The sequence below is a fragment of the Tiliqua scincoides genome, chromosome 8 (genome assembly GCF_035046505.1).
Source record: "Tiliqua scincoides isolate rTilSci1 chromosome 8, rTilSci1.hap2, whole genome shotgun sequence".
Taxonomy (NCBI): domain Eukaryota; kingdom Metazoa; phylum Chordata; class Lepidosauria; order Squamata; family Scincidae; genus Tiliqua; species Tiliqua scincoides.
Window position 1 is genome coordinate 27471836 of NC_089828.1, and position 27181 is coordinate 27499016.

At 41.4% G+C, this 27181-nt stretch overlaps 1 protein-coding gene across 1 annotated transcript in view; it reads left to right on the forward strand.

The window, feature by feature from the left end:
- ADAM10 (ADAM metallopeptidase domain 10) overlaps positions 1–27181 on the forward strand; it is a 63466-nt gene that overhangs the window by 18399 nt on the left and 17886 nt on the right. The window contains exons 3-8 of the mRNA XM_066635279.1: positions 2173–2291; positions 3794–3952; positions 13970–14073; positions 16547–16696; positions 19222–19314; positions 22003–22186. Coding sequence (XP_066491376.1) covers positions 2173–2291; positions 3794–3952; positions 13970–14073; positions 16547–16696; positions 19222–19314; positions 22003–22186 — 809 coding nt within the window. The remainder of the gene's footprint in view (positions 1–2172; positions 2292–3793; positions 3953–13969; positions 14074–16546; positions 16697–19221; positions 19315–22002; positions 22187–27181) is intronic.

Sequence of the window (27181 nt, forward strand, 5' to 3'; positions counted from 1 at the left end):
CTTTTCTGTACAGTGCAGTGGACCCCCATTTTACAGCTCATTGGCATATGTTGAAATCACTTTTCATTCATTCATTCTATCCCGCCTTTTCTATGCTGGAGCAAATGCTCAGTTTACAATGGACACTATAATAGTGGTTCGGAATATGAACTCTTAATTGTAACTGCTTGGTTCAAGGCTTGGCTCAGCGTAGTGGTGATACTGCAGCATAATAAAATAAGGTTTACTATATGATATGCACTTTATGATAAGTATGTATCACTGTGACGGATGAAAGAGAAGGAAATGTTGACCAGTTAGTGTATGACTAAGCAGAAAAGTAGGAGTTGAAATGAGTTACCAAAAAAATCAGTGTATTATTGGGTTCACATAGTGTTATTTTCACAATAAGACAGAGTCTTTAGAATGGATTAGTATTTTAAAATGGGGGGTCTGTAGTACTTGTTTTCAAATATATTATATATATAATATATATATGCTGTCACTGCATATATAGTGATATGCAATAATAAAATATAATATATTATATATATGCTGTCACTGCACATTCAGCGAAAGAAGGAAAAATTTTCTACTGCAGATACTTTAAAAAGCAGCTGTTTTAAAAAGTCTGTTTAGTTTGAGGTTGCTTGAGTGCCGTATATAAATTATTAGCGGTTTCTCTACTGATGCTGGACATCTAACATAGATGAGCTCTTAGAAAATTGATCACAAGATTGTCATCTTTTAAAATGTACATCTTTAACTTTGTATAAAGAGTGCTGTCCAGTGTATACTGATGTCAGATTTTTATATTACTGTAGTATCAGTGTAGGGCACTTCAGTGCAATGATGTATGTACCAACTTGGCTGTATTGATGAATGCCATTTCTTGGCAATTTTATGCTAATGTGGAGACTACATCTGAATTGCTACCAGAAAGTAGGGCTTCTTTAGTGTTGTTGCACTGACTTGTGTTGTGTCTTCCTTAGTGCCACTTCATGTGGACGATTTTAGAGCACTTGTGCTAGTGAGAGATGGGTTAGCCAAAAGCTTGCCTGTTAAACTCTTCTATTAAAGGCTTTCTCTGTGTCCCTTTAATATTTGAAGTGTGTTTGGGATGGGAGAGGGAGCCTTCTTGGTGCTTCAGCTATAAAACTCCTGATCAAGGAAGGCCTGCATCGTAGTACATTTCTCAGCCCACAGATAAAGCAGAGAGGATCATTTTAACACTCAGAGAAGTGACTGTGGGAACAATTTAGTAACAAAATACCTTAAATCTGTTTTTAAAAACAGTTTATTGCTGAGTTTTCAAACAGGTTCAAAATGTAATTAACTTTTCTACTGTTTCCTTGGATAAAGCAGGCCACTTGTTTAAATAAACTCTTAAAAATGTCACTTTTGTATTTAGAAATTCTTTTGGGCTATTTCCTAGACCTAGTTGTAAATTTCTCTTTTCTGTCTTGGTCTTCATCCACTTACCTGTTAGCAATTCTAACTAGAAGAAGAAAATAAGTTAAGAAGCAGAAGAGGATGAAGGCCCAGCTGGGTAATAGAATGGATTACTGTTAAGAGCTTTATCCTGTACTTGGCTTCTTGCCGGAAATGAAAGAGCAAAGAGAAATTGCCCCTGCTTAAATTAACTAATAACATTTTCAGATTTTTCTCTGAGATATGTAGGTTTGGGAGTTGGGAAACTTTTTTTAATTCTCCAGAAAATCTTCCCCTGAAGGTAGGAAATACGTACTGTAGATGTATTGCTTTTCTTGTAAGTCTGACCTGATAGTTTTTTTCCCCTCCTTCATAGTCTTTTGTATCCTGCTATAACCCTTGGCAAAGTAGAGCCGTGAATGTATTATTTTGCTTGTCTACCAGCAGGTAATACTTAATAATTGAAGCTGTATTTCTAACATGCACAGACCCTAAGTATTCATTTCACTTCCAGGTTTTATCAATAGATGTGTTCTAGAAAATAATTAAAATAGAAGCATAAAGATGATCATGAAGAAAACCATTAATGCATGGCTACAATAACATTTTGAAAGCCTTGGGGCTATGTTAATGTTCATTGACTATCAAGGCAGTTTAACAAATGTTAAACATTATTCACAGTGTTCCTTTTCACAGCAGTTCACATTCTGAGGCATTTTTGTAACTTAGGTATATTTCAATTCTATCCTTATTCCTTCACAGACATTTTAACCTTAGAATGAAAAGAGATATGTCCCTCTTTAGTGATGACTTCAAGCTAGAGATATCGAATAAAGTACTTGATTATGATACCTCTCACATTTATACTGGGCACATTTATGGTAAGTTCAGTAATTTTGTATTTAATTTTAAAATTTTGTTACCTTGAAGTTCTGATAGCTCCTGGAGTTAAAGAATCCTTATGGTGTACAGTAGAAGATGTATTCTCATTAACTGAAATGGTTTTGTAAAGTCTGTTCTAACCTCTGCATCTGAAAAGTTACCAGGAATGTGAATTTAAATTTCACAATGCTTTTCTGCATTTATTTCTTTTGTAGCCCCTCTCCCCCAGTAGTTACCTGCTTTAAGCAAGTATTGGAGCTTGCCAGAGCACTTTAATCAAACACCATGTTGGTAGAATGCACATTCAGTAAAAACATGTGGCGCTGTCCTGTCTGAACTGTACAGCCTCAGAATTCTGTTTTGTGTGTGTGCATTCTCCCACAGGGGCACACCTTTACAAGTGCTCCCTCCTAATGAAAAAATAGCACGTTGGAGAGAAGCGCTGTAGTTTTTGAAGTACTGTACAGGGCAAATGTGATGAAGGATTTAAGTTTCTCCTACTTACAGTATGAAGTGCTTCCAGTCTGGGAAGACCTCTGCCATATACTATTTATGAACGTGTCATTTTGTCATAACTCAGACATGAAAGGTGCACTTCAGGTAATGGGAGCAAAATAAATTTACTGGTGGTGTTGAGTGATTACTGAAAAAAATCCAGAAATCCTACACAAATCACTTTTTCAAATGCTCTCATCTAAAAATTCAGCAGAAGCATGACTAATAAGGAAATATGGTTAGGGAAAGAGAACTTTTCATTCTTCGTTGTAGTCTTGTTGCAGTATTGCATGTGGGTTCTGCATTTACATAAAGCTCATTTTGAGAACACTCTAGATGAGTTGTTCCCAAATTCTTTCAAGCAGCCACCCCCTTGGTTCCATAAACTCATCTCAAGTGCTACTTACCCTGTCCTATTAAAAACATTATTAATGTTGGTATTCATTTGCATCTTTTTAGATTGTGAGCCCTTTTGGGACAGGGAGCCATTTAGTTATTTGATTTTTCTCTGTAAACCGCTTTGTGAACTTTTAGTTGAAAAGCGGTATATAAATACTGTTAATAATTAATAATTATTCAGAATAGCAGTTTGCATGACCAACTAAGGAAGATAACATTCAAGACAGTTACACATTTATTCAAAATTCAATTAAAACCTTTTTGTTTAATCATCCAGCGCAATCCTATATTGTGCTGGAACAGACAAGCCAGGAGGCTTGCGCTGTATCCAGCACGAGATAGGGCACCAAAGTGGCTTAACCAGAGGTAAGGGGAAACTCTTCCCCTTACCGCTGGGTAAGTCACTGCAGCCCCTATGGGTCTCCTCGAACTTGCACCACCTCTGGAGGTGTGGAGGAGAGTGGAACGACTTGAAGCTGTTCTGCGATGCTTGGGAACGTGGGTTGGAATCCAGCATAATAGCTGGATCCCAGCCCCGTCCCGGAACGCCTGGTACATATGAATGTGAGTTGCAGTCTACACTTTTTTCTTATGTGTTTTTCAATAGGTGAACAGGGAAGCTTTACTCATGGATCTGTTGTAGATGGAAGATTTGAAGGATTCATCAAGACTCACACTGGAACCTTTTATATTGAGCCAGCAGAAAGATATATTAAGGACAGAACCCTGCCCTTTCACTCAGTCATGTATCACGAAGATGATATTAGTAAGTGCTTCTGTTTTGTTAGAGTGAAAATGTTATGAACCTGTTTGATGCTTTCCTAAAAAGAACCAACAAGCCTAATCTCGGGTGTTCTGATAACTCGTGCAGTTGTTCAGTTGTGCTGCTATTCCTAAGTATTGGGCTACATTGAGATGGTTCAGAGCATTTTTGTAACGCTGCCAATTCTTGGGTCAGACATTTTAGTCAGAAATGTTCCTGTAAGTTTTATCAGAAGCTTATTGGCTGGCTTTGAGATAATTTCATGTTGATTAAAATGTATTATGGGATGTTATATATAATATTTATAAAAAGCATTTATACTTTACCAGGACTTAAAATTTATCAAGTCCTAACCTATAAGCTTACAAGGCATTAAATAAAAGAATGGCAAGGAAGGGCATGTGAAAGGAAAACTGCATCTGCTAGGGAAGAATTAGTCTAAAGCAGGGGTACCCAAACTCTGGCCCGGGGGCCACTTGCAACCCTTGGGGACTCCCAATCTGGCCCGCAGGGAGCCCTCATTCTCCAATGAGCTTCTGGCCCTCTGGAGACTTGCTGGAGCCCTCGCTGGCCCAACACAACTGCTCTCAGCGTGAGGACAACTGTTTGATCTCTTGCATGAGCTGTGGGACAAGGGTTTCCTCTACTGCTTGCTGTTTCAGGTCTGTGATGTACCAGCAGGGGCCAAGGAAAGGCTGGCCTTGCTTTGTGGAAAGTGTTTTATAGCCCTTGTGCTATTGCAAGACCTTCTTTCATTCATATAAGTTCCATCTCTAATATATTCATTTATGTAAATTTATTCAAATTTGAAATGTAAATTAATTCTTTTTTCCCCAGCCCCTGACACAATGTCAGAGAGATGATGTGGCTCTCCTGCCAAAAAGTTTGGACACCCCTGGTCTAAAGAGTAGCGTATTCAGTAATAAAGTTCAAAAGTGTTTACAATCTGTTTTTTTCTCACATTGCTTCACATTTAATGTGTCTTTCATTCAAGCTACCTTGTTAGATACCTAAAAGGGTATAAGGATAGTATGGCTACCTCTTCTATACGAATACCCTGATTTTTCAAGGTTGCTTCTGCTTTTGTGTGATTTGGTCTTAATTCTTGTGAGTGGATTTCTGCCCACTTACATGAAAGGGCTTGCCTGCCTCTTTTCCACTGCAGCTCACGGAAAAGCTACTCCTCGTGAGTTGGGGGATGCTCTGGAGCAGCATGGAATTAGCAGTGGGCTGAGCAACAAGAAAGGAATTGGGATTTCTTCCTCTCCCTTCTTTGTGCAAGCTGAAGTGTGCAGCAGTAACCTGTAGTACCCTTTAGATACCAGACTTTGTCAATATGTCTCACATGCTTATTCCCTTCTGAATATCAGATACCATTTGTTCAGTCAACTGGATATGTAAATGTTGCCCTGTGATTTTTATCCCAAGGAGCAATGAAGACTATGGCTTTTCAAATTGATACCAAAGTCTGCAAAAATCATTCTTTGGGCATAGCTGTAGGTTGATCCAGGTCAGTAACTTGTAGAAGATCACATCCATTAAATCTAGAAAACTACCATCCCTGTTAAACTCTAAATTTCTCAAAAAGATTAGAAACCTTTGTTTCTAAGTGTGCACAGAAAGATACATAAAAAATATACATCACTTTACAATCCAGATTATTAATATGGACATGACAGTAACTTAAGGTTCAGCTGTCTAGCTTTACTTCACACAGCTGCAATCTAGAGCATCAAAGTCTTAGGACATTTATGTTATAAAGTGAAGTGTGTTCTTGTAGCAATAACTTGGAATTTTTTTAACACAGAAGGCCCACAGGCAGTAACTAGTAGTAGTACATAGAATAAAAGGAGGGTGGATAGAGTTTCTTTAAAATTATACTGTGACAGCTTGTTCTAATGGATGTAACTTGTGGGATTAATTTCATTTGTTATTTTATTGAATTGTGTTACTTTGCAATGCTAGCTGTTGGCCATATCATAAAGATAGTATAGGGAACCCTGGAAGATAGCTGAGTACTTGCAGGCAAAGCTTTCCTGTGATTGTTCTGTTTTCTGTCCTTGGGATCAGTGCCAGTAACTTCTTCCTCCTTTTACAAAAAAGGACTGCCTGATCCTTAGGAGCAATACTGGTCTGTGAATGTAATGGGTACACAGGACTGGCTGTTGCACATCTTATTTGGAGAGCTGTCTATTTTGGGCAGCATTTCTGTAACCTATGGATCCTGCATGTCCTGGGCTTTTGGCCTGCTTCTTGGACTTACTGTCTACAATTCTTCCTAGGATTATCAGGTTAAGAAACAGCCTTCAAGTAGTAGGAGGTGCTTGCAGTCTAAAAGCTGATTGGTTCAGATAAACACGTTCTCCTCCTTCCCCATCTCAGTTCCTGGTCTTCTCTACCCTCTTCCTCAAGCCACCATCTTCCTGCTTTTTTAAAAAGCTATTGCCAATCTTAACTCCTTCTTTCAGGTTCCTTGCTTCTGCACTCTGTCCCACTTTGATTCTCTGTTATCTTTTTTCTGGTCTGCAGCCTGTTGTACAAAACTACTGTCCCAGGGAGCTATATGATAATTACAGTCAAACTAATAATTTTCCCTTTTCTCATAAAAGTTCCATCTACTTAAGCAATGGATTGTTGACTTCATGCCATCATAGGGCCTCTGCTAGTCATCGAAAGACGTTTCACTGTCACAAGGACAGTGTCACTGTCGCAACGTTTCACTGTCACAAGGAATACAGTATGGGCTGGTTCAGATGACTTGTTTGGTTGTGAACATGGCTTCTGACCCTCCCAAGCTTATGTACTTCCTCCCCTTACCTTCTCCACTTGTATGCCGAGGGAATCCATGGAACTGCTTAACCGTGGCTTGCAAACCATGATTATAACAGTAGAATCTGTTTCACATCATGGTTGTCTCTGCTTATGCTAGAACAAGATTAGTTAGTAATGTGTTCACCAAAAAGAGTGAATGTTTTACTATAAAAAGTTTTCTGTCTCCTGTATTTGAGTACTGTTTGCACTGAGGATAAATAACAAGATTACAATCCATATTTCTAATGAAAGAGAATGTTATCCATTTTTCAGTTTTTGGGGAAGAAATCCTTTTAGCAGCTTTTCAGGCGCAACAAAGCAACATATGTTTAGCATCACAATGGAGTCTTATTCAGAGCTTAAACAAAAGCTTATTCTGCAAGTGAGGATCATCTTGTCCATTTCCTACAAAGCCCTTTGTCTATATTGAAGGGAAATTGGTGACCAGCAAAAGGCAACCCTTCTGTTCTAATTTCAAAATACAGTAGTTATGTTCTCACTCTCTATGTGATGTGGAAGTGATGCTGATTAGTAATTTTAATTGAATTTTGGTAAAGTTCTTTCCACTTTGGTTTGAAAGAAATTGTCTTGATTAGCTAGTACTTGGGTACTGTGAAATACAGAAATTATGTACTATACTGTTGGATTGTGCCTAGAACGTGCCTGCACAGAAGTTTAGTTAAGCAATCATCTGTTGGGCACATACTACTCTAAATAAATGTTAGAGTAGTAGGAAATGGAGATAAGAAGGGCTTGTTTGCACTTCCTGTTAGCATGAGATAATCTCCTTAATTTGTCCTGTGTATAGGATTAGAAGCTGCAGTTTGAAGAAAGTTTCCTACTAGTGTAGCTCTTGGTCGGCATTCATTGTCACATGCAATTTTAAGCTGAGATATTTTGAAAAACAAAGTGATTAGTAATCACTTCTTAAAGCAAATGGTGAAGAAATTGCAAATGCAAAAGCTGTTATCTGTATCTAATTTGATCATTAAAAATGCATCCTTCAGACCTTACAACTTTCTAAATAGTTTGAAACCATGGTTTTGCTGTGACTAGGGATGTGCGTATAGATTTTTCCGTTATGTCCTGGCACGATGTGATTTAGAGTAGATTGGATAATATAATCTTTGAATGGTTAGTTTTCCTGAGATAAAATGAAAGTATTCGCTTTTAAATTGTACTTGTACTACTTTAACTACCCCGTTTTCCTTATCTGAGTGGTCAAAAAACAGACACTAGAAAGAGTGTCTGACTGGCTTTTCCCTAATATCCTGTTGAATGAAGTCATACTTGAACTGGTGTCACTGATTTTTGTCTTCTCCATCTATTTCCACTTAAAAGCATTAAGTAGGGAATCACTGACTCACAGCTTCCTTCAGTATGTCTGTATAGCAATCGGCTTTACCCTAACCTTCATTAATACTAGACTTGCATCAAAAATTGACATGTAACCTTCAATTCATAAACCTGGTTAGGATGGTAATTTGAAGATAGAACCTCATTAAATTTTCTTTTTCAGTTCTTCCTCAAATATGAAATGTAAGCATTTAACCAAATGACTGTTTATGGTTAAGTGGATGTTGTGTAGTCTTTTAAGATCCCCTTCCCATAGAAACATTATCATTGAAGTATCATGGCCTTCAACTCATATAGGCACTTATTTTGTGTAATAATGCCACTTAACCTGGGCTCCCAGGTCCAAAGGTGGAGTGGGCAGCGTAACACAATGGTAATTGATTTCAAGTATCAATTAAATATTTTGATGCACCTGTGGAACTCTGCATTACCGAACTCTGTGGAAATGTGATGAATCTACACACCATTATGTTATGTAGTAAAGGTGAGGCTAGCAGCTTCCTTGGTGTTTATGCTCAGTAATTTGTATTATGGCATCTATAGATCTGGGTGGAATTTAATTTTGAATCCCTAAATCATCAAAAGTGCTACTCATTCTTTAAGTGAATCTATATCCGATTGTGTATTGTGTATGTGATGCCCATTCTTCTAGGACACATGGGCAAGAGGGAAGACCTCTTTCTTGTGCTAGGCATTGGAACTTTTATGAAAGGGGAGGGCTTATTCCCTCCTTAGCCTCTGGGTTCACTGCCTTGATCAGTGTTTCTCCAGCTTCTCCAGGGAAGTAAAAATCCATGCAAGTTGTTGCAGGGGAGGGGCAAAAGCTGTGATGCAATCACCAGGATCATCCCGCTGCCGGGGAGAAAGTGTTTTTTAAGCTTACTATTTGTAGCACTGCCTTCCTGGGGAGGGGTGTGTGGAAAAGCCCATGGATGCCTCCGCAGGGCTCCCCAAGCCTTTAAATGTCTAAAAATAGAGATTGCAGCCCACTTCCGGTTTGTGATCATGAAACCAGAAGTGGGTCACTATATTTTTAGATATTCAGAATCTGGGGAGCCCTGTGGGGGCCTTCACATACTCTTCCCCCCTCAGGAGGCTGGCGCTGTATTAAATTTTTTTTAAAAACCCTTTCGTCCCTGGCAGTGGTACAATCCTGTGGATCAGATTGCATTGCTGCCTTCTCCCTTCCCCTTAAGGGGCCAGTGACAGGGCTTTCCCTGGCTGGTTGGTCACAACCCACCAGTTTAGGAGCCACTGGGATAGACAATTCTCTTGTTCTTAGTCTGCTGGTGGGTTGCAACCCCAACATGCAGTGGATTAAACCATCTGCTCTCAGCTGGTGTTGAACTTACAGCTAGGCCCTATATCTGAAAAATTTAAAGGCTGCTACTTTACAACCATGGAGTTGTAACTGTATAGGTTCTGTAATGCTCCTTGTATATTTGCTTTTCACGTTAATCGTTCTTAGACGTCTAGTTTTTCATCTAACAATAATTGATTCTTTCATGCTTTTCATTATCAATGTTACCAGGTTTGTTCATAAATTTTGAGCCTGAAGTGCCTTTTTGCTTTCAAAGTTGTGGTTGGCAAGGTTTACCTAATTTCTTCAGATTTTTGTATGCCCAAAATGTTGTTGGTGCATCTCAGATTACTGCAGATATTGGATATGATGGCATTCTAAACTTAATGTAGGTTTTTTTTCCTGTCTCTGACTCTACAGAATTGCATGATAGCCAGTCAATATGCAGCATCTTCAGCCTCTAATGCAGGGGAGTCCAAACCTTTTAGCAGGAGGGCCACATCATCTCTCTGACACTGTGTCAGAGGCGGGGGGGGGGGGGAAGAGTTAATTTACATTTTAAATTTGAATAAATTTACATAAATGGAAATTATATGAATGATTGGAGGCATTTCATTAGCTCATGGCCTGTAAAAGGCCTTGCACAAAGCAAGACTGGCCTTTCCTTTGCTGCCACTACTGCATCAACAGACCTGAAACAGCAAGCAGTGGAGGGAGACCTCGTCCCACAGCTCACATGAGAGGTCGAACAGTTGGCTGTCACACTGAGTGCAGTTGCCTCGGGCCAGCACGGGCTTCAGAAAGTCTCCGGAGGGCAAGAGCTCATTAAAGACTGGGGGCTCCCAGCAGGCCAGATTAGGAGTCCTTGAGGGCCACAAGAGTCCTTGAGGGCCAGATTAGGAGTCCTTGGGCACCCCTGTTCAAATATATTACAACCTAGTACAAATGATGTTTTGTTCACTCAAATGTGTGGGGTGTATGGGACTGGAAGTTATACATGAGCAGGTTTGAACTGAAAGCATGTTGCATTACTGCTGAGGAATAAATACCCTTGAGTGAGCTTTCAAACTCCTCTATTATAGGATGAGAGAGTTGGGGTAAAGGAAGGACAATACAGTATATGTATCTCTCTCTATACTGGATTCACCCTCACCTTGTGCTGTTAGATAATCAACTTTTCAGGAGTTGATCATCAGATTTGATTGCTTGTGTAAAGTACAACTGTATATAAAAGGTATGAATCCTCTCAGGCCTCTCAATCCTCTATCCTGTTTGATAGCTAACTGGTCTGTTATACAATTCACTCATAGAAACAAGTGGCAAGATTGTTTTATTAGCATTGGGCAGTGTTGGGAACTTGAGTCAGGTGACTCAGACTGGTGAAAATGCGCATTTTTAGGTGACTTGGTGACTCGCGAGTCACATGCGTGGAAGACTCTGAAAAAGACTTGAGTCAGGACCCCCCTGACTCAGCTCTCGTCCCCATGCATGCTTACTTGAGTCTGCCTGTGTCTGGGTGTGCTCACTTACTGTTTTTGCCACATGGAAAACCTTGTGGGGCCATCATTCTGACCAATGTGCAGCAGGGAGTTCCAGCCGGAAGACGGGGAAGGGTTAATGAATTGGGCTGGAGGGGGGAGGCAGGAGTGAGCTCTTTTTCCTCCCTTCTCTGATAGGAAGGAAGGAACCAATGTCATTCGACAAACTATGGGCATTCTGGTATTTTTATTGACTGAGGGAGAGAAGGAGGAGGAGCCCAAGGGGTTTCTTGCCTTACAATTGGCTGCAGAGGCCCAGGGAAGCAGGAGAAAACTCTTTTGCCCGATTCTTTCCAACCTCATGGCTTCTTGACTCCTTTATTACTTGGGAGGGTTTATTACTTTATTATTTATTACTTTATTACTTGCCTTATTGAATGACCTGCTGTAGTGGGACTACTTCTGAGTAGAGCTGCAAGGATCAGTTTGTCCTCATAAGCCTTGCAGCTACTGCGTGTGACCTTCTTCCCTCTTGCCCCTTCTCTCCTGGCTCTCTCACACTCCCTTCCACCCTGTTTACAGATGGGTGGGGACAGCAGGGGAGTGTTCAAAGAGAACTCTGACACACACACACAGAGCCCACCAGAAGCCCTGTTTTTCTGCAGCTGGCTTTTTAAAGGGGGTGGGGCGACTCGAGTCCATTGGAGCCACTAAAGGGTAACTTGGAGACTCGGAAGTGCCCCCGTTATGACTCTTTTTTGAGTTGAGTTGTGTTGTGGGGGGCTGCAACTCAGCAACTCGACTCAAGTCAATCCCTGCTGGGTTTTCCCAACACTGGCATTAGGTGTGTGTTTGCAAACTCCTAACCTCATAATTTTTGCTCTTACACACTTTGAAGGTGAACTTTTCAGATGCAAGAACAAAATGTGCCTCCAATTTGAACTCTGAGAAAAGCATGCCTTGGAAACTGAAGTTCGTAAAACTGAATGCTGTCCTAGGGAATAAGTGAAAGAGGGATTGCAAAAGATTGTATTGTATTGTTTTGACCATGGGACTGTCAACAATCAGTATGGTTCTGTATGTCCTGCCGCTACTACTACAGACAATAATAGCCATGTTTAATTAAAAACATACAGGTGGGTCCTTGGTATCTGTGAGGGATCCATCCTTGGACCCCTGCTGATACTGAATTTCGTGGATACTAAAATAAGTGAAATTCGCCCCATTAACACCTCCAAAGGTGGAGGGCTTTCTGAAGCCTGAAGGCAGCGACCAGAGCACAGCTCTGGTACCCTTCAGAGGGCTCAGGTGGAGCCAAGTCTGGCTCAATGTGGGTCCTGGGGACCCTCGTTGAGCCAGATATGCAGATGTATAATCTGTAGATAAACAGGCTCCACCTGTATTACTGTAATGGAAATCTTTTGAATCTGTGTGGTAGGAGACACCAACTTAAAACCCTTAGGCCAAATCTGTCTCATGAGTTCTGCTTGGTTCTCCAGTTGACAGCCTAGAATCAAGAAAATGGAAGTGACTTTTACATTGTGGCCTCCTGACAGATCATGGAGGCCAGGGATTTGCCTTCTTACCTTCTTGTTACAACTCATTCTGGTGACTTGTTGCTTACTGTTGCTTGCTTACTTTAATGGCACACCAACCTTTCCCTTAAAAGGTCAGTCTGACCAATTGAAGCTGCAGCAAGTTTATTTATTGTTCAAATTATGTATATCTCACCTTGTAAGCAAGGCATTTGGTTGCCCATAAAGCATCATTGCATGTTGGCAACCTTCAGTCTCGAAAGACTATGGTATCGCACTCTGAAAGGTGGTTCTGGAACAGCGTCTAGTGTGGCTGAAAAGGCCAATTCGGGAGTGACAATCCCTTCCACGCTGGGAGCAAGTGCAGTCTGTCCCTGGTCTGTCTCCCTCGCTATGGGCCTTCCTTCTTTGCCTCTTAGCCTCAGACTGTTGGCCAAGTGTCTCTTCAAACTGGGAAAGGCCATGCTGCACAGCCTGCCTCCAAGCGGGCCGCTCAGAGGCCAGGGTTTCCCACTTGTTGAGGTCCACTCCTAAGGCCTTCAGATCCCTCTTGCAGATGTCCTTGTATCGCAGCTGTGGTCTACCTGTAGGATGCTTTCCTTGCACGAGTTAAAGCATCATTAATACTTTGCTTTTCATTCACCTCCAGGAAACCTTTCCTATCTCTGTACCACTTTGTAATCTCTTGGACTGCATTTTCAAACCCTCCCAAGTCACTTTTAGGCTGTACTGGCAAATACATTCTGAATATTGTATTTATGCAGAATGTAAAGGAACTAACTTTGGATTCAGGGTCACTGCTTGGGACACCATTTGCCTCACAGATGCTTCATCTTCAGTCTTTGCTGCCAGTGGTGTTTGAGCTTTGCAAACATTTGTGCCTAATTATTACTGATATTTGCAGTCAAGGCTCCATTTATACTTAGAAAACAATCTGTAAATCTAGTCTGGTGTTGTGCATGTGTAACATATGCAGCACCAAAGTAGACTATACACTGTTCAAAGTGTACAGAGTTCAGGGCATGCTTCATTAGTATTTCCTCCAATATTTTTAGAATTGCCATGTCCAAACTGAAGGACACAAAGGATTGGATAATGTAGTTAGAATAAAAAACACCCCACAACTCTGTGAATTCATTGTAATGGTTCTTTTTATTGTGAGACACACAAACTAAACACATTAGGCACTCTTTGCATCTGAATTATAGGTCTCATTTATATATACTACCTGATATTTCTTCTTTTCCCCCTTCTAAAAGAAAAATATGCTAGAAGGCTATATGCAACATCTATATAGCTGTGGCTAAACTGTTAATCAAACTGCCTTAACTGCTTTAACCTTTTAAGCTACTCTGAAAATCGATGTAATCTTAAGAGAAACATGGCCCCCTTCAGTATGGAAAAACTTTACCTCTTGATTTGAAATAGATTGATAGGAAAAATATGAAGACTCATAGCTTTAAAAGATCAGTTATTTGTACTACTACTAATAGGCAGTTGTACCCTCTCAGAATTAAGCTTCACTTGTTTTGCATTTTAGGATATCCACATAAATATGGACCCCAAGGTGGCTGTGCAGATCATTCCGTATTTGAAAGAATGAAGAAATACCAAATGACTGGTGTAGAGGAGCTAACCAACCAGGTATAAAATTAAAATGTTGTGGATAATGATTTATCTACTTGATCAAATACCATTGTCCCTCTCTACTTTTGGATGTGCAGAAACTTGCAAGAAATTGCACACTCTGGCTAGGGTCCCAAGAGCTAATTTAAGCATGATTGAGATTGTGGACATGCTCCTGTGCGTTTCTGACTCTCTTGAACAGCAGGCACTGTGCCATATTATCAGAAACTGCTTCTGCAAGTTCCCTCAGCTTCAGAAAGGTTTGCATGGGGTGCTACTGTTTGAGAAATACCAGTACAAAGTCCCCTTGGACATGTGGAATTGGTTGCACAGTTCTGTAGATTCCAGCCACACTATCTGAAAATGCAGGGAACATTCAACTTCTTTCCTAAAATTGTCAAGTCCTGAAGCTTTATACAAAGTACAGAACATGAATACTGTTAGCTGAGCTGATTTATTAGCTTTTCTGATTTCTATTAAAAGTTAATTGCAGGTTTTAAGAACATTTTAAATACCTGTCAGCAGCAGGCCTAAAAACTTGGCTGAGAATTTCCTCAGGCAGCAGAAATGTGTCTTTATTCATTGAAATTTCATTCATGCATTCAGCTGGCTCATGAGCTGTTTTACTTCCTCTTAGTCCTTGGATAAACTTTGTGTGTGCCAAATTAATTGGAGACAAACATTTTTAAGAGCCAAGTCACTGTACCAATACGTATGGTAATAGGAAACTGGGCCTGCTTCAAGTGGCTGTAATTGTGGGCAGCACAGAAACCTGTCAAATGCTCTCATTATAGATGATAGTCAAGTTTTGTATGATTGAGAGTCTAGAAATCGTGAATTTAGCACATCTTTGCAAATTGCTCTATCAAAATTATTAACCCATATAAATTAATATTTGGGTGCCCACACATACCTATATCAGAGCCCCACCCTGAGAGCGGCTTTTCCATGGATTCATTCCATGTTGCTGCTTGGCATCAGTATGATGTGCTGATTCTGTGGAAAGAGCTATGCCAATAGTCCCACTAACATTGTTGAGGACCTTAAATGTTATAGCCTTATTGTGGATAAACCCACAGAAAAGCAGCTGCGTTGTATAAATGGCACCTTGCTGTGGTGTGTTGACAGCTAATTCACAAAACCTTCCTTCTTTAGTTACCAAGAGGAGGTGTTTGCCATAGGTGATTATTTAAGTAGCTTTTCACAAACCTCTTTTCAAGACATACGTTCTAGTGTCTGCTAGTACACAAATATGCATTCTAGAAACTGAAGCTTGGTCTGCAGAACATAGACAAAATAATCTTCCCTGGAATGGGTTTTTAATGGAAGTGCAGCGCTCAATAAATGAAGAAACAGGACTATACGTATTAGCATATGTGTTACTGTTCTTAGTGGTTTAGTTCTTATATTCTAGTGACTCTATATGTTGTGACAAGAGTCCTCAGTCCCTTGTAGCCCATATTGTGAATATTAATTATGCCCATAATTATGATATTTCTGGTTGACGGAGTTTGTCATTCTGGAGTGAAAGTATTTTTAATACGCTGATAGTATCAGCTCTTTTTTCCCCAGCTAACACAGGATCTGCAGTCTTGGTCCTGAATTGAATGCCTGGATGTAGTAATGATCTGCATGAGGGCTGGTGACCTGAGGCCATCTAGATAAAATTGAGCTATGGGTCTCTACAATCTGGTTATGTCAGTTCTAGACAGGATCTCTTGCCTAAGAACAAGGATAGCAACCTAGGCTTACTTCTGGATCCACTGCTGTTCCTAGATACTTGGGTTATGGTAGTGGCCAGGGACATGTTTTACAGCTGCATTTGACCTGTTGTCTGAAACCCTTCTTATATGACTTGCTAATGGGGATCTTGCTAATGGCATGCATGTGTATTACCTTGTAGATTGGTTGCTGTAGTGTTTCTCTGTGTGGGGTTTCCCTTAAATCAGCTAGTTCAGAATGCAGCTGTCTGTTAATGGGTACAGGTCAGAGCACTTATATTTCACTTGTGTTTGCTCTGCTGCATTGACTTCCAGTGTGCTTACTGACTACTGACCTAAAAAAAAAAAAACCCTGCATGGCCTGAGACAGCGTCTGCTGTGAACCTATCCAGTGTCTTTATTGTGAACAGAAGACCTCATTGGGTTGTCCCACACCTGTTAGAATTTGGTTAGTAGCTATCTGGCAAGAACTCTTCCTAATGTAACACCATAACTTTGGATTGTTCTTCTAAAAGGATCCCTTTGGCATCTCCTCTCATTGTTAGGCATTTAGTAAATTCTGTTCTTGTTTGCCAGGGTGTTTGTTTTGAAAGCTCTAACCAACGTTTTTACTTTTCATTGCTTTTTTAATGCAGAAGGTTGCTGTTGTGTTTATATGTTGTGTAAACTATTTTCACAAGTCAGTTGCTTTCTGTATATAGTTGAATTGAAAGGTGATATACAGTAGACATTTTCTTTATAAACAAGTTCCTTGACTTTGCATGCTGCAGAATCCTTCAGAGGAACATGCCAGTCATGGCCTTGAGCTATTAAGAAGGAGACGAGCTGCACAAGCCGAGAAAAACACTTGTCAACTCTACATTCAGACAGATCACTTGTTCTTCAGATATTATGGAACTCGAGAAGCTGTGATAGCACAGGTACGTTTTTGTCTACTGCTTCATATAGTGAAGGTGCCTTTATACCATCTTTGAAACTTCCTTATAACTTGTCAGAGCTTTGGTCCATCTAGTTCAGCATTGTCTACTCTGGTTGGTGGCAGCTTTCCATTGCTTCAGACAAGGGAAGCAATTCTAGGTACTGCCACTAGATACCAGAGATTGGACCTAAGGCCTTCTGTATGCAAAGCAGGTCTGTACTGTTGAGTATGGCACCACGCATTGCCTTAGTGTCACATCGAATAATTAGGCTGATATCCCAGGTTATTCCCAATATCCCTGGGATATTGCTTTGACCCCAGCACTAAAAGCATTATTGCTTTTTCAAATGGTTATTTTTCTGCAATAATGTCTGTTACAGAATTTGTATTGTCTTTAGACTTTGTACCTGTGAAATAAGATAATTTATGTACCTCTAGAACAGGGGTGTCCAAACTTTTTGGCAGGAAGGCCGCATCATCTTTCTGACACTATGTCAGTGGCCGGGGAAAAAAAAGAATTAATTTACATTTCAAATTTGAATGAATATATTAATGGTACTTATTAGATGGAACTTATATGAATGAATGAAGGTCTTGCAATTGCTCAGGATCTATAAAAGGCCTTGCACAAAGCAAGGCCGACCTTTCCTTTGCTGCCACTGCTGCATCACAGATGTGAAACAGCAAGCAGTAGAGGGAGCCCTCGTCCCACAGCTCACAAGAGAGGTCGAAGAGTTGCCCTCAAGCTGAGAGCAGTTGCGTCCGGCCAGTGTGGGCTACAGCAAGTCTCCAGAGGGTCAGAGGCTCTTTGGAGACTGTGGGCTCTCCGTGGGCCACATTGAGAGTCCCTGAGGGCCGCAAGTGGCCCCCAGGCTGGGGTTTGGGCACCCCTGCTCTAGAATATATTTTTATTTAAAATATTTATACACTGTTTTTCAATAACAAAAAGCTCACAAGTGGATTACATAGCAAAAGGAATGAAAATACAGTTATTTTGCCCAAGGGGGCTCACAGTCTTTAAAGAGAGAAGATACCAAGGAGACACCAGCAAACAGCCTTTGGAAGAGATTTATGTGGATATCCTAAAATGCAAAACAAGTGAAGCTTAATTCGGAGAGGGTACAACTGCCTATTATTAGTAGTAGTACAAATAACTGATCTTTTTAAGCTATGACAGTCTTCATTGCTTTGCAATGCCTTTGTCTAGTCCTTGACCATAAGTCCGTAGAAATTTTGAGGTGGACAAGTTTTCTCTTCAGTTCCTGTTAAGGGATGTCTAAAGGAAGGGTAAAATCTTGGGTAGACATTTGGTAACCCAGGCATAAGGTGGCAGTCTGATACACACCATCCTGGGAGTAAGCCCCTGTGATGAATTAGTTTAACAGTCATGTTTGCTGTTGAAGATTTTCTGTCCTATTTCCCTCCAGTGTCTGAGAGGTCTCAGGCTCAAAAGGGGGAGGCAGCCAATTGGATGACTGGGAAGACAGGGCCAGAAGGAGGTATCTAGGCCTGGGAGAGAGACTCACTCATTTCTGCTGCATGCTTGAGACTAGGCAAGACAGGGAAAGCCTCTCTGGTAAGCAAAGCTGCTGGGGAAATAGAGCTCCAGGGAAGTAGAGAAGGAGCCAAAAAGAAGCTAGATGCATTAGGTTTTGTTTTATGTTTGTCCTTCCCATCCAGAGGTTGGGAGTTCTTAGTTACCTCAGCTCAGACTAGACTGAGTTGGGATCCAGGCTCTCAGTCTGAACATGGAGGCTTCCCTGCAGGCCAGCCACATTCAGGGGACGTTTATTTGTAGGTAACCAAGCCTGTTTAAATGGTCTTTTCCCTTACCTGTTAAATAAACCTTTTTACTTAAAACCTCCCTGTTCTGGAATCAGTGGATTTGTTAGCCTACCCACTCTGCAGGTATTACTGGCAGAGTGAGAACATTTTAAAAACCCTGCATAGCATTCTTGAGGAGGGGTTTTGCCCCTCTGGGAACTGGAAACTCTGACTGGTGGCAACGGACTAGATCTACCAGATCTTGTCCCACCAAGCTGCAGGTTAAACCAACTGGAAGAGTGGGGATGGGAAGGGAGTAAGTGCCTGGCACTATGCATCACTGCCCTGGATTAGTGGGTGGTCGCTGGAAGTCGTCCCCCCTCTTTCATGGCAGTCCCATTGGACACTGTGGGGCTTACTTCTGAGTAGACATGCATGGGATTGTGCTGCAAGTTGTATAGGATGCCATTACTCACAAGTAAGCCCCATTGTGTCCAATTGGGCTTACTCCCAGTTCAGTGTATATAGGATTGCCACCTTATGCTCAGGTTGCCAAAGGTCTACTTAAGATTTTACCCTTCCTTTAGGCATACCCTAACAGTATCTGAAGAGAGAACTCATCCACCTCAAAATTCCTACAGAACTTATGATCAGAGTCTGTCATACCATGGGGTGGAGGGATGGATACCCTTGAGATTCAACATAGATGGAGATCCTCTGTATGTAGGAGATAAGACCTACAACATTCTTATTCTCTTGTAGATATCAAGCCACGTTAAAGCAATTGACACAATTTACCAGTCAACAGATTTCTCAGGAATCCGGAACATCAGTTTTATGGTGAAACGAATAAGAGTAGGTATCCTGTGTTTTGAGGATCTGTAATTAATGTTCCTTTTACAGCCTGGCTAACTTAATTATTGCAGCTTGTGGCCTCTTTGGATTGTCCAACATTGTGACCATGTTCATTGTTATGTCTGTTTATGCTAGTCAAATCTTTCAGAGCCCAGTCCTTTCCTTTTCCCCCACCCCGATGCAGTCACACCAAAAAGGTGTGCGCTGTATTGTGGAGGTGGTGGATCAGGATGCTTCAGGCGGGTAAGGGGAATTATTTTCCCTTACCCCTCCATAAGCCCATCACTCTGCAGTGTCTCCTCAGACCTGCACTAGCTCTTTAGCTGGTGCAGGTCCTCACAGAACAGTGTTTCTCAACCAGTGGTACGGGTACTACCAGTGGTATTGGAGGTGGTGTCTGGTGGTACTCGCAGGACCACTGGACACCTGCCACCTGGCAGCAAGACTAGGAACACAATGCAACAAACAACGGTAGGAGGCTCAGCAGGCAGAGCTCCGAAGCATGCTTCTCCATGTCCCCAAAAGCCCTCCTGTCCACCCTGAGCCTCTTACTGGTGTTTGTTGTGTCATATCTGGCCTCCCAATCTAGAAGTAATTGGCAATGGCGTCATCACCAGTTATTTCCTGTGGTACTTCTAATAGGTGGCCCATGTGAAGTGGTACGGTGGATGACAAACCTTGAGAAACACTGGTGTAGAAGAAAGGGGTGGGGAGATTTTAAAGAGAGATTAAGATCTGTTTGTCTTTGCTGCACCATCTACCCCCTTCTGCCGCCTCGCTTCCTGTGCCTCCCCTTTGCTCTCAATGCTGCCTGACCGTCTGCCAGGCTTGATAGGGTCTGTTAGCAGGGTTGCGATGCTGCTGCTTGTAGCATCAGCACTTGCAAAATGGCATATGGAGCACTATTTCAGCAGCCATTTTATGACAATGGAACTCTGTTTTCCTGTCAACTCTTATCCTCTATTACGCAGGATTGTTCTGTTACTGATTTTGGGAAAATATAATTAAATAACTCGGTTTGTAAAACTGGATTCTTAATTGAAAAGCTCAGTTTGGTGCAATCATAGAATTTTGGACTTGGATCAGAGAGAACTAAGTCTGAATCTCTTCTCAACCATGGAATTCATTGGATTGGCTTAGAATGTAACCCACCTTATGGTTAGGTGTATGTGAGTATAAAATGTAATATTATGCATGTATACCATTGCACATTTCTTAGACCAACAGCATAAAAACTAAGCATCAAAGAGTTGGAGGAAAAATGCAGCCCTGTCCTCCATTTATTATTGTTTGTTTTGGTCTTCAGATGTAAAGAGGTGTGTGTGTGTGTGTGTGTGTGTGAGAGAGAGAGAGAGAGAGAGGCTGTCATAGTCCCATCCTAGACCTTAGGTTGTATGTAAGAGACTCCTGTCTCTGTCTTCTGGTCCAGTATTTGTTTAAATACTGTTCCTGTTGTAGTATTTGGTGGTATTGAGAAGGCAGTGAAACACTTCCATTATTTTTCATAATTACTTTGATTTTCTTCTGAACGGTGCTCACGTCTCTGGTTTTCATCATCCTCTTTCTTTTATTCTGCCAGTCCCTAGATGTAGCAGTGCAGGGCTATGATCCTTTTTATTTGTTACCTTTTAACCCATTTTATACTGTTCCAGTTCAGCTTTCAACAGGCAATTTCATTAATATACATTACTCTCTTTCCAATCAATTCACAGATGTACTGTATGAAAAGTCAAGACTATGAACACTCTGTGGTGTTTGATCTGCAATGGTTATTTTTCAATAAATCCATGATCACTTGATGTTGCAGTGAAAAGCCAAGCATGCCTACATGAACCATCCTGGTTCAGATGTCATGCCTAACCAGGGGTGTCCAAACTTTTTGGCAGGAGGGCCACATCATCTCTCTGACACTGTGTCGGGGGGGGGGAGGGAAAAAAGAGTTAATTTACATTTCAAATTTGAATAAATTTACATAAATGAATGCATTAGAGATGGAACTTATATGAATGAATGAAGGTCTTGCAATAGCTCATGGCCTATAAAAGACCTTGCACAAAGCAAGGCCAGCCTTTCCTTTTCTGCCATTGCTGCATCAGAGACGTGAAACAACAAGCGGTGGAGGGAGTCCTCGTCCCACAGCTCACACGAGAGGTTGAACAGTTGGCCATCATGCGGAGAGCAGTTGGGTTGGGCCAGTGCAAGCCCCAGCAAGTCTCCGGAGGGCCAGAGCTCATTGGACACTGTAGGCCAGATTTGGAGTCCTCGAAGGCTGCAAGTGGCCCCAGGGCCAGGGTTTGGGCACCTCTGTGCTAAACCATGGTTTATATGCATATCCATGAGTTTTGGACTCCTGGTTCCCTTTGCACACCAGGGGAGGAAGTTCTTAATTTCAGTTTATGATTTAAAATAGAGAGCCCCGTTTCATATCCTGGCTTGTTCATAAACAATTTAAAAAATTTTAAAATTTTGTCTGCAACAACAAATCTTAGCTTGTTCTAAACCTCAAACAGAACAGGAAGCATACAAGTCAAAAGTTTGGTTGTCATCAACATTGTCCATGACTTCTGAAAAGGATAATTTCCAACAGAGGTAGTGAACTTAATTTTAGCCTTAAGGTAAACACAAGATTTAAGTTTGTATTTGCCAGCTTAGTATTATCCAACAGTGTGCAACTTTTTTTTTTTAAAGATCAACACTACTCAAGATGAGAGCGACCCTTCCAATCCCTTCAGGTTTCCCAATATTGGTGTGGAGAAGTTTTTGGAACTCAATTCTGAGCAGAATCATGATGATTATTGCTTGGCCTATGTGTTTACTGACCGTGACTTTGATGATGGTGTCCTCGGTTTGGCCTGGGTTGGAGCACCTTCAGGTGGGTAAACCTGGTTTCAACACCTGCTTTGTTATTATACCATACTTGTATTATATGTTATTTAATGGTAGAGCATTTACCTTTTATGTACGAGAAGAAGGTCACAAGATCAACCTGTCACCTTCTCTCAAAAGGATCTCTATTTAGCAGGACTGGGAAAGACCTCTGCCTATTCTATTTACTTTTAAAATTCATTCCTCACACTTCTCCTTATGAATCCAGAGCAGCTTACAGTATTTAAAAATTAAATATTAGTAATTTAAAAATAAACAAAATACAGTGCCAGAAGTGACAAGCACATTAGTCAGTGAGAAGGTGTGCTGGAAAAAATAAATTTTGAGCCGATCACAGAAAACCAGTAGTGAGCTGATAGCAGAAAACCAACCACTCCTCACAGAGCAAGCAATTCTAGTGTGTGGCCCACCACAGAGAATGCATTCTTGTGCCCAGTGGACAGGTCCATGTTGCTATGTAGTAGTATTCTATACATGATAACTAAGGCATAGGTCATTGCAACTAAACTTGTCAGACAGAAATGAATGTCGCTGGTTCACCAGCCAGCCATGGCAAAGGCACCTCTTGCCACAGCCACTGCTTCTAGATCCAGGAGGAAAGGTTCACAGATATCCTCTTGGCTTATTTGCCGAGAATTGATCTAGCTTGCACCTCCAAAACACACTCCCAGCACCCCCACTGCCTGGTAATTTATTACACAGGCATACAAAAAAACCTTTTTTTTTAAGTTGCCAAGGATTTGAACGAGTTTAGGATATTTTTGGGGTACTGAATCAAAAAATGGCATAGGTTTTTTCCTGATTGACTCTAGTTTTGGGGATGTGGCAGTCGCCTTTATATGGTGATTCAGGTAGCTTCCTGGTGAGGAAGCCATAGCATCCACTTCCTCACAAGGAAGCTGCTTGAATCACCATATAAGGTGGCTATACCACACCCTTAAAACGAGGAACAATCAGGCAAAACCTATGCTATTTTTGGTTTCATTACCCCAAATATACCCAAGAATAGGCCTAACTTTTAAGAAAACAAAATGTGTGTTGGCCTGTGTTCATGATTCAGTCTAGTGGAAATATTAAAGAAAATGCTTCTGAGCATGTGATGAATATCATTTCCTTTGCACTGAATGTGCCAAGTGCCCCACTCTGCTCAGAATTGAGGAGGTCTTGTAAAACAGATTATGATGCTCTTCTACAAGCCCGAGTCCCTGTAAAAGTTAGTCCTGACTTTTCCCAACTCTCATCCAGTAGCTGTTCATAATTAAAATGCTGTTTTTCCCCTTCTCTAACTCTCCAGCTCTTACCATAAGCAGGTTCTTTATTTTTTTGCATCTCACAGTTATAGCTGTGTGCCTGATCCATCTGGAAGTTCAACCTTATACAGGCTTTCTAACAAGGGGAGCCTCTGTCTTACCTAGATTTAATTTCACCTTGTTCACCCATCCAGCCCTTCAGACTCCAGGCAGTAATTCAGAATTTCCAGAGCCACTTCAGCTGGGGATGGGACTAACTAAATATAATTGGCTGATCTGCATACTCATGACATCCAGCACTTAACCCCTGACTGACCTCTCACAATTATTTCATGTGGATGTTGAATAGCATGGGGGATAAAATGGGACCCCATGGAACACCTTGTCTATGTCCCAAGAGAATTGGCATATTTGGGCTAGATCAGTAATTTGGCTGTCTCTCTGTATACTAGCTCTTTTATAGTCAACATCCTTAGAATGATGTGTTGACCACAGTCAAACTTGATGGCAATTTAGCTAGTTAAAATCTTAGTTATGAAGGCAACCTTCCCTGTTGTCTGTGAAAGGATCCAGCAAATTGCTCGTGTGAAGGGATTGGGCCACCCCAGCTCCCTTTGCTGCTTGCCCGCACAAGCCCCTGGGTTCTCCTGAGCCATCCAATCCCACCTTTGAACACACACTCGCCAGAATCCAAGTAAAAAGTTATTTATCTTTATCTTGCCACCCACCAATCAAAATTTTACGATCTTGCTGAGTCATACTCATCCCCCTTATGCCGTTCGACCAATCATGACCAATCATACACTCGGGTCCGCTTTAGCCATCAGTCCAATCAAAACCCCTGCACGTACTTCTCTTCCCTGGCGTGATCTCATCATTTGCACCTGTGTGTTATCTCCGTGCCCTGGTGTTATCCTTTCTATTCCTCAAGGCCAACTGGCTTTCTGAGTTTCTTTTCCTTTCCACTTCAAAGTTAACTCTTCCTCCCCCTTCCTGCCGCTTCACACTTTTCCACCCTTACTTTGCCTAATCCTACAATTCTATCTTCAAAGGTTCTCACTTCCTTTCCCATGCTTTCCCTCTCTGTTTAGTAATTTCCCTCAGCTACTTCATACTAACTATCCCCTTCTTTGTTTTATGAATTAAATCATCCACTATAATTCTTTAAACCCCTAAAACTCATAGACGAACAAGCCTTGCTGAGGGAGAATCAGCATGGCTTCTGTAAGGTTAATCTTGCCTCACGAACCTTTCAGAATTCTTTGAAAAGGTCAACAGGCATGTGGATGCGGGAGAACCCATGGACATGATATATCTGGACTTTCAGAAGGCGTTCGACATGGTCCCTCTCGAAAGGCTACTGAAAAAACTCCACAGTCAGGGCAGATCCTCTCCTGGACTGAGACCTGGTTGAAGACCAGGAAACAGAGAATGGGTGTCAGTGGGCAATTTTCACAATGGAGAGAGGTGAAAACCAGTGTGCCCCAAGGATCTGTCCTGGGACCAGTGCTTTTCAACCTCTTCATAAATGACCTGGAGACACGGTTGAGCAGTGAGGTGGCTAAGTTTGCAGATGACATCAAACTTTTCCGAGTGGTGAAGACCAGAAGTGATTGTGAGGAGCTCTAGAAGGATCTCTCCAAACTGTCAGAATGGGTAGCAAAATGGCAGATGCATTTCAATGTAAGTAAGTGTAAAGTCATGCACATTGGGGCAAAAAACTTCACATATAGGCTAATGGGTTCTGAGCTGTCTGTGACAGATCAGGAGAGAGATCTTGGGGTTGGTGGTGGACAAGTCGATGAAAGTGTCGACCCAATGTGCGGTGGCAGTAAAGAAGGCCAATTCTATGCTTGGGATCATTAGAAAAGGTATTGAGAACAAAACGGCTAATATTATAATGCCGTTGTAAAAATCTATGGTAAGGCCACGTCTGGGGTATTGTGTCCAGTTCTGGTTGCCACATCTCAAAAAGGATATAGTGGAAATGGAAAAGGTGCAAAAGAGAGCGACTAAGATGATTACTGGGCTGGGGCACTTTCCTTATGAGGAAAGGCTACGGCGTTTGGGCCTCTTCAGCCTAGAAAAGAGACAGCTGAGGGGGGACATGATTGAGACATACAAAGTTATGCAGGGGATGGACAGAGTGGATAGGGAGATGCTCTTTACACTCTCACATAGCACCAAAACTAGGGGACATCCACTAAAATTGAGTGTTGGGAGAGTTAGGACAGACAAAAGAAAATATTTCTTTACACAGGGTGTGGTTGGTCTGTGGAACTCCTTGCTACAGGATGTGGTGACGGCATCTGGCCTGGATGCCTTTAAAAGGGGATTGGACAAGTTTCTGGAGGAAAAATCCGTTATGGGTTACAAGCCATGATGTGGCTTTTAGGGATACAGAATATACAAACAGCTGTGCTGGTTCAGACCTAAGTTCCTGCAGCTCCTACAGCAGCCAACCATATATCTCTGGGAAGCCCAGAAGTGGAAAGTCATCATGGCAAACACTGCCCCCCATCACCTCCCAGGTGTTGATATTCTGGCACACTGCCTTCAAACATGGAGTTTCCTTTATAGCCATTGCAGGTAACAGAGGCTGGTCAGCCTCTTCTACTTCCTCCCCAAATTTTATCATGTTACATGTCATGTTACATGTCATGTCATGTTACAAGACATGATGTGCATGTGCAACCTCCTGATTTTAGAAATGGGCTGTATCAGATGCAAGGGAGGGCACCAGGATGCAGGTCTCTTGATATCAGGTGTGCTCTCTGGGGCATTTGGTGGGGGCTTCTGTGAGATACAGGAAGCTGGACTAGATGGGCCTATGGCCTGATCCAGTGGGGCTGTTCTTATGTTCACAGCTTGTGCCCTTTTGAGAGATTTTTCTTTCTAATACAAAGTAACTGTTCTGAGCTGAGCAGCATGTTCTGAGTTCTCATGCAGTTTCTTTCTGCACTGGGGGATGCTGTGGATACGATATAATGAGCCTTAACTAGGCAGGAAAAGGTCCAACAGTGTACTTGGTGTTAGTACAAGTGAGTCTATTCATTCCATCACATCATTGCTCAATTTGTTAGCATAAATGATGAAATCTTGCTTTTGAATTGTGTGTATAAAACTGTTCTCTTTTTGAATAAAATACTACTTGTATACAGGTAGGTGATCATTGATTTTTGTCATTCAAAAGTTGTTCCAGTATTCCTACCCCCCCCCCCCCCGCCACATACACCCAAAATTTGCAATAGAGGTTTACAGGAGTCCTTGTTTTGACAAGCAGTTTAGCTCAAAAAAGCCCCAGAGTAGTTCGTGTGTGCCTGGTCAAATGTGACCTACTGAGAAAATCAATCTCCTTTTAACGACTGATGTTGGTTGTTGAAAAAATACCATCTTCCATCATACAAGAGTTAAATGCCTTTAGCACAGACAGTTTCTTCTGCTGCATATATTCAATACTGTTTAATGCAGAGCCATGGCTGAATGTGGTTGGAGCAGACAAGGACAAATATCCTCAAGGAAACTATCATGTTGTATTTATGTATACTGTCCAGAAGCAGATGTGGGGATATGTGGCAGAGCAAAAGTATTGGTACTTCATTGCACTTACCCTGGTCACATTAAGGAATCATGCTTCAAACTGGAGAATATGGTCCTCCTAATGGATTATGGCTTCTATGAACAAGTGTGCTACTATACAGATTTTTTTTCTTGTGATTGCATGATATTTC